This window comes from Pinus tabuliformis, chromosome 7, assembly GCF_031772625.1.
Source record: "Pinus tabuliformis cultivar Carrire ecotype Pingquan chromosome 7, CPIR1, whole genome shotgun sequence".
Lineage (NCBI taxonomy): Eukaryota > Viridiplantae > Streptophyta > Pinopsida > Pinales > Pinaceae > Pinus > Pinus tabuliformis.
The window spans coordinates 1,142,256,314-1,142,264,874 of NC_142293.1; the positions used below are offsets into that span (position 1 = coordinate 1,142,256,314).

An 8,561-nucleotide genomic window follows, 5' to 3' on the forward strand; every position below is an offset into this window, starting at 1 on the left:
ATAGTTTTAAATATAGGAGGAATGAACTGTTATAGAGTTTTATGAATACAATTTTTCGGACTACCAAGTGAGTCCATCATCAGGGGATGCGTCAATAGATATTCTAAAGATATTAATGATGTGTTCATGAGCTATAATTTATGTAGCTTTTCTCTGGATAATATATTAATTTCTCGAATTCTGATGCGCTGTCCATCATGTCCCTTCGATGGTAGGACTTCATGTTGTTAAATAGTGAATCCATGAAGGTGAGGATAGTCTAAAATAGAGGAGGAATGACCTGTTAAAGAGTTTTATGAACCCAACGTTTCGGATTACCAAGTGAGTCCATCATCAGAGGATGTGTCAATAGATATTCTAAAGATATTAATGATGTATCCATGAGCTATAATTTATGGAGTTTTTCTCTGGATAATCTTAATTTCTCAAATTCTGATGCGCTTTCGATCATGTCCCTTCCATGGTAGGAGTTGATGTTGTTAAATAATGAATTGATATAGGTGAGGATAGTTTTAAATGGAGGAGGAATGCCCTGTTGTAGAGTTTTATGAACCCAACATTTCGGACTACCAAATGAGTCCATCATCAGGTAATGCGTCAATAGATATTCTAGAGATTTTAATGATGTATCCATGAGCTATAATTTATGGATTTTTGCTCTAGAAAATATTAGCTTCTCGAATTTTGATGTGTTGTCCATCATGTCCCTACCATGGTAGGACTTGATGTTGTTAAATAATGAATCCATACAGGTGAGGATAGTTTTAAATAGAGGAGGAATGACCTATTATATAGTTTTATGAACACAATGTTTCGGATTACCAAGTGAGTCCATCATCAAGGGATGCATCAATAGATATTCTAAAGATATTAATGATGTATCCATGAGCTATAATTTATGGATTTTTGCTCTAGATAATCTTAATTTCTCAAATTCTGATGCGCTGTTCATCATGTCCCTTCCATGGTAGGACTTGATGTTGTTAAATAATGAATCGATACAGGTGAGGTTAGTTTTAAATAGAGGAGGAATGACCTGTTATAGAGTTTTATGAACCGAACGTTTCAGACTACCTAGTGAGTCCCTCATCAGGGGATGCGTCAATAAATATTCTAAAGATATTAATGATGTATCCATGAGCTATAATTTATGGAGCTTTGCTCTAGATAATCTTAATTTCTTGAATTCTGATGCGCTATCCATCAAGTCCCTTCCATGGTAGGACTTGATGTTGTTAAATAATGAATCCATACAAGTGAGGATACTTTTAAATATAGGAGGAATGACCTGTTATAGAAATTTATGAACACAACATTTCAGACTACCAAGTGAGTCCATCATCAGGGGATGCATTAATAGATATTCTAAAGATATTAATGATGTACCCATGAGCTATAATTTATGGAGTTCTGCACTGGATAATCTTAATTTCTTGAATTTTGATGCATTGTCCATCATCTACCTTCTATTGTATGACTTGATGTTGTTAAATAATGAATCCATACAGGGGAGGATACTTTTAAATAGAGGAGGATTGTTATAGAGTTTTATGAACCCACGTTTCGCACTATCAAATGAGTCCATCATCATGGGATGCATCAATACATATTCTAAAGATATTAATGATCTATCCATGAGCTATAATTTATGGAGTTTTGCTCTGGATAACCTTAATTCCTTGAATTCTAATGCGTTTTCCATCACATCCCTTCCATGGTAGGACTTGATGTTGTTAAATAATGAATCCATACAGGTGAGGATAGTTTTAAATAGAGGAGGATTGTTATGGAGTTTTATGAACCCAAAGTTTCAGACTACCAAGTGAGTCCATCATTAGGGTATATGTCAATAGATATTATAAAGATATTAATGATGTATCCATGAGCTATAATTTATGGATTTTTGCTCTGGATAATCTTCATTTCTCGAATTCTGATGCGTTGTCCATCATGTCCCTTCCATGGTAGGACTTGATGTTGTTAAATAATGAATCCATACAAGTGAGGAGGGTTTTAAATAGAGGAGGACTGTTATAGATTTTTATGAATCCAACATTTTGGACTACCAAGTGAGTGCATCATCAGGGGATGCGTCAATAGATTTTCTAAAGATATTAATGATGTATCCATGAGCTATAATTTATGGAGTTTTTCTCTGGCTAATCTTAATTTCTCGAATTTTGATGCGTTGTCCATCATGTCCCTTCCATGGTAGGACTTAATGTTGTTAAATAATGAATCCATATAGGTGAGGATAGTTTTAAATAGAGGAGGACTATTATAGAGTTTTATGAACCCAATGTTTCGGACTACCAAGTGTGTCCGTCATCACGGGATGCGTCAATATATTTTCTAAAGATACTAATGATGTATGCATGAGCTATAATTTATGGTGTTTATCTCTAGATAATCTTAATTTCTGGAATTATGATGCATTTTCCATCATGTCCCTTCCATGGTAGGACTTGTTGTTGTTCAATAATGAATCCATACAGGTGAGGATGGTTTTAAAGAGAGGATGAATATTATAGAGTTTTATGAACCCAACATTTCAGACTACCAAGTGAGTCCATGATCAGGGGATACGTCAATAGGTATTCTAAAGATATTAATGATGTATCCATGAGCTATAATTTACGGAGTTTTTCTCTGGATAATCTTAATTTCTCGAGTTGTTATAGAGTTTTATGAACCCAATGTTTCAGACCACCAAGTGAGTCCATCATCAGGGGATGCGTCAATACATATTCTAAAGATATTAAATATGTATCCATGAGGTATAATTTATGGAGTTTTGCTCTAGATAATCTTAGTTTCTGTAATTGTTATACAGTTTTATGAACCCAACGTTTCGGACTACCATGTGAGTCCACCATCAAGGGATGCATCAATAGATATTCTAAAGATATTAATGATGTATCCATGAGCTATAATTTATGAAGTTTTTCTCTAGATAATCTTAATTTCTTGAATTCTTATAAAGTTTTATGAACCCAACGTTTCGGACTACCAAGTGAGTCCATCATCATGGGTTGCGTCAATAGATATTCTAAGGATATTTTTTTTTTCTCCGTAAGACTGCACTAATTTATATTACAAAAAACCAAAATTTACATCCAATTTTACAAAAAGGGCCGAAGCCTTGTTTCTCCGAAGAGAATTTCCCATGACTATCCATTTAGAATACCTGGCAAAAAGGAACCAGTTTCTTTCAACCTACATAACCAGCATGTAATCGACACAACAGGCTTTTGAGCCAACACAGCGGACATATAACTTGACACGATGGACCCATTACTTGACATAATCGACACGTAAACAGACATGGACGACACATAAGCTTTCGCGGTGGACATTGACCCTTTGACAGACATACAAACTGAGTAAAACAGAAAGAGATGGACCGAGAGTAGCATTCCTGGCCGTGAGAACGGAGAGGCTTCTGAGCTAGTCCTCATCAGTGAGGTAAGGCTCATCTTCCATCGCTAACCCCTTTAGCTTCTTATCTTCCTCCACATCCAGGCGCATCCCTTTCTGAGCGGGCTCGCTGGGACCGGCTTCGACTTCGTCAGCTTGAGTGGGTCGCCTTAAGTCCACCCTGGGGACCTGCATATCCACTCTTGGCACAGTCAGGTTGTCCTGTGGCCTCCGGAGGTCGCTGCAGTGCTCAACAGTAACTGAAACTATGAGCGTGTTGTTCTCCAATGTGCAAGGGATGCGGTATTTAACTGCTGGATGTTCCCGGTGACCACACTCCATGAGTGCTCCCCTGTCTCGCTCAATTCGGTGGCCAACTATTCGACGCGGACTGCTGCTGCTGCCCGGTTCTGGAGGAATATCAACAGAGGAGGAGGGTGAAGTGGCGGGCCTTTGTGTTGCAGGACGGCCCCTCGAACCAATTCTTCTGCTGCTCATCCTTTGCCTCTCAGGCATTCTACACCTACCTCTCTTGACAGAAATCCTCGGTGAAAGCCTGCACCTGGACAGAGTGTGCTCTGTCGCCTTCAGAATTTGCTCAGGTCTCGTTGAGAAATGCGGGAATGCCACATTGTGAACGCTCTTATGGATTGCCATAATCCTTGTACCAGTCTGCGCATTGAATGTCACCTTAAACCAATTTAACTTCCCAAGGTTAATCCCTATCGCCATGAATTGTTCTGGAGCCGAACTGGTCCTTCCGCTGTCTAATTCCTCCTTCGCATTCATTGCTTGGGCGTGTTGGTTTATGGTGGCTCGTCCGGGCTGGCAGCTGCCCATGTGACGAGCCACCTGCCGCTCATCCTTCGCATGCACCCGCATCCGGGGAGGGGAGGTCTTTTTGCACCAAAGAGATGCAGTCCTTTTTGAGTTGAGCATCTTCAACTGTATCTAGGGAGCCTGAAAAGAAAGGTATCGACTGTGACACCCCTTGATTTGCTAGCCGATCTGCTACCTGGTTGGCCGTTCTCCTTACATGATGGAAGGATAAATTGTGGGAGGTGTTTAGCTTTTCCTCCAAGGCTTCCAGACGGCTTAGCAGTCTCCAGCTTTTTGCTACCTTGACTGCCTTAGCTCCAGCTTGTATTCTCTTAGCTATTGCTATGAGTATAAGAGAGTCGCCTTCAACCTCCAGAGGGGAGAGGTGATTCTGTTCAGCTATACATATTCCCTTCCAAAGACCCTCTAACTCCGCTGCATTGTTAGTATCTGTACCCATTGTGCCATAGTATACTTGTATTGCCTCTCCGTTGTGTCTACGAATAACTCCTCCGTAGCCTGCTGGGCCAGGGTTGCCTTTGGCAGCGCCGTCGAAGTTCAGCTTGTATGAGTTGGGTTCAGGAGGGGACCAAGAAGATGGAGAAGCAGATCTGGTGGAAGGTTTGGTGGTGGTCGTGACTTGGGACTTGAGTTCAAGATTCCACTCTTTCAGAATGCAGCGTTCCTGAGGACTTTCTGGCATATCACTATCATTCCATACTCTGATGGCCAGAGTTTCTTGTATATTTTTTTTGAGAAGAAGCCAGAGGTCATCTATGGATCTGGAAGTGCTATTGAAGATTCTATGGTTGCGTTCCTTCCATAGGGTCCAGTACAGAAAGCCAGGTATGATGCGCCACACGGAGTTGAGGATCTTGCTTTTAAACGGAGTTTTGTCCCAGGTCCTTATGTTTGCTGTTATGTCCTCCATCCTGGGGTGTGCCTTCATATTGCAGTGTTCGACTTTCTCCCAGATTTGTTTTGCTAATGGGCATTCTTCCATTAGATGATTGATGGTTTCACAATTTATGTTACAATTAGGGCATCTGGATGGCCCTATAAATCCCCTTTTTATCAGATTGTCCCAAGTGAGAATGCGTTTTTTGCTGAGTAGCCAAAGAAAGGTGGAGATTTTGGGCCATAACCCAGCTTGCCAGACTTTTTCCCAGAGTTGATCTTTGTCCGCCTGTAGGTTGGAATAGCGCAAGTGATGAGCTTCTTTGGTGGTAAAAGTGCCTTTGGTTGTGTAGCCCCATCTGAGTTTATCCTGCTGAGAGGAGAGGCGGATTTTCCTATTGTTGAGTTCCTGATCGATGTCTGTATATGCTTCTCCCTGCCAATCTATTTGCCATAGTCGTGCCGGTTTCCACGTTTGAAAGTCGTGGGTTGGAGAGGGCTGCCAGAACTGATGTACCAGTGGGATGCTTCCTTGATTCATTTGGGCCTGCCATAGGGGTTTGTGGAGTAAATTGGCTAGCTTGGGAAGTTGCTGCCATGAGTCTTCCCAGAATCTGGCGGTTTTGCCTGAATGAATTTCCCAGAAGCTATGATCTTGAATGAAGCGACTTTGTGTTTTTGCATTGTTCCAAATGAGTGATCCCTGCGAAGTTGGGTTGATTCGGATGAGGTCATTCCATTGACTGCCTCTAGCATATTTGGCTTGCCATAGTTGTGCCCAGGGGGTGTTTGGCTTGGAGACCCAGTTCCACCAGATTTTAGCTCCCATGGTGTTGTTGCTTTGCAGCGGATCCCGAAGGCCTAGCCCGCCTTCTGACTTGTTTTTGCATACTTCTGTCCACTTGACAAGAGCCCATTTCCTGTTTAGGCTTGTGGATCCCCAGAGAAAGTTTCTCTGAAGATTGCGAATAGCTTTCAGAACCCCTTTTGGAGCTGCTAATATGGAAAAGAGATAGAGCGGCATGGCTTGTAAAACCGATTTGATGAGAACGAGCCTGCCTGCCAGATTTAGAGCCCTGAAAGTCCAGGAAGAGAGCTTGGATTCTAATTTGTCCAATAGCGATCTCCAGGATGCTTGCTTGATTGCTGAATCGGAAAGGGGAGCGCCCAGGTATTTAGAGGGCAGGTGGGATATTGTGAATCCCAGAACTCGGGCTATGTTCCTTTGCGTGGAGGGGGGAGTGTTGAAGAAAAAGAGTTGGGATTTTGCAGCGTTAATAGATGTACCAGAGGCTTCAGAGAAGAGAGATAGAAGCGATTTGAAAGCAGAGGCTTCTTTTACTGAAGGGTGCCCAAAGAGCATAGTGTCATCAACGAATTGCTGATGCGTTTGAGGAGCACGACCGTGGAGGGAAATACCTTTGAGAGCATGGGAGGAAACAACCGATTTGAGGAGCCTGCTAAGGCCTTCAGCCATTAGAACGAAGAGGAACGGAGATAAGGGGTCACCCTGCCTGATGCCACGAGTGGGGTGAAAAGGAGGTGAGGGGGATCCATTCAGAAGGACTGAGAAACTGGGAGTGGTTATGAGGTTCATGATCCATCTGGTCCAGGTGGCATTAAAGCCAAAAGCCAACAGCATTTTGTGAATATAATTCCAGCTTAGCTTGTCGAAGGCTTTGGAAAGGTCTAGTTTGAGAAGCATACCTGGTTTCTTGAGCATCTTTAATGAGTGTATGACTTCATTTGATAAGATAATTCCGTCCATGATCTGTCGGCCTTCAACGTACCCCGTCTGTTCTGGAGATATAAGCAAGGGTAATAGCGGTTTGAGGCGATTTGCAATGACTTTTGAGATGAGTTTGTAAATCACATTACAAAGCGCTATTGGCCTGTACTTCTCAGGTTTGTTTGATGCCACTTCTTTGGGCACCAAGGCAATGAAGGTTGAATTTAAGGCCGGGAGGACCCAGTGCATGCTACGGGATTCTTCCACCAGCTCCCATACTTCAGTTTTAATGAGTTCCCAAAATTCGTGAAAGAAATTGGCTGTGAATCCGTCTGGCCCGGGCGCTTTGCCATCTTTGAGCTGAGCCATGGCCTCTTCTACTTCCTTTATTGAAACTGGCTGGAGCAATTGAGTATTGTGATCCTCATTGATAATTTTGGGAATATGCTGTGTGATGTCCCGGATTGCCTCATCCCTATTACCGCTGGGTTCCTTTAGAATGTCCTTGAAGTATCCTGTGAACTCTTTCTCCATATCCTCGTGAGCCTCTACTCTTTCACCTTGCTGATTGTCGACAAAAATGATTTTATTGTGCATGCGCCTCTGGATGGTGGATTTGTGGAAAAATTTTGTATTTTTCTCACCCTCTTTGAGCCAGTTTATTCGAGACTTTTGCCGCCATAGAATTTCCTCTTGTTTTTGACGTTCCTCAATTTGATTCCAGAGGACCTGCTCCTGTAGAATTTGCTCTTCTGTGCGTCCTTCCAAAATGAAAGTTTGTTGCAGTGCTTTCATTTGCTGTTCCAGTTTCTGTCTGCTTTCCTGTATGTTGCCAAAATGATTCCGATTCCATATTTTTAGAGTTTGCTTCAGATGTTTCAGCTTTTGTTGGAACTGGTACATCTTAGCTCCTGCCGGCGGGATGAAGGATTTCCAGGCTTGATTTACCACTTCCTTGAATTTGGTGTTTAAGAGCCAAAAGGCCTCGAATCTGAAGGGTCTATTGCTGCAGTTGCTAGGTCTTGACCAGTGGAGTAGAATGGGCCAATGGTCCGAGCCTCCTTGTGGGATGATTGCTGCACTGAAGTCGCCTCCAAGGTGGATAGCGTTATCTGAAATTAAAAACCGGTCTAGTCGTGAGGCGATATAGTGGGCTCCTTTTCTTTTGTTCGACCAGGTGTAGATGCCGTTGGAGGTTGAAACATCCATGAGCTGATTGTTTTGAATGAAATTCTTGAAGCCGCTGCTATCACTGTCGAGTCTGGTGCGCCCCCCTTGTTTCTCTTCCATGGATTTTATTATGTTGAAGTCGCCCCCCCCTATCCATAAAGGGAAGCGTCTGTTTTCATTAAGGAGGGAGATCGTTTCCAAGAGGTCTAATTTTTGCTGAATTATTTGCGGGAAGTAAACATTGGTGAGATGCCCATGGATCTTGGTTCCGATGAGGTGGAATGTTGCCTGTATGAGATGCAGAGTAGCGTGAAAATTATCAAGAGACACAATCTGCGGGTTCCATAGAATGGCTAGACCTCCAGAAGCCCCTGAGGCATCTACTGAGATTGAACTGCTGCCTGCCCAAGCTTTATTGCTGAGACTATCTATTGTCGTGCTGCTGCATTTTGTTTCCTGAAGAAAGACTATTGCTGGTTTTTCTTGCATTATCAAGTTTTTTATCATTCTGTGTTTAGAGGGACTGTTG

At 42.4% G+C, this 8,561-nt stretch overlaps 1 protein-coding gene across 1 annotated transcript; it reads right to left on the reverse strand.

Moving 5' to 3' along the window:
* Positions 1–4,276: 4,276 nt before the first annotated feature.
* Positions 4,277–7,765, reverse strand: LOC149251541 (uncharacterized). The gene has a single exon (XM_089453917.1). It carries the CDS (start codon positions 7,763–7,765, stop codon positions 4,277–4,279), a length of 3,489 nt encoding a protein of 1,162 aa, XP_089310043.1.
* Between the last annotated feature and the right edge of the window lie 796 nt (positions 7,766–8,561).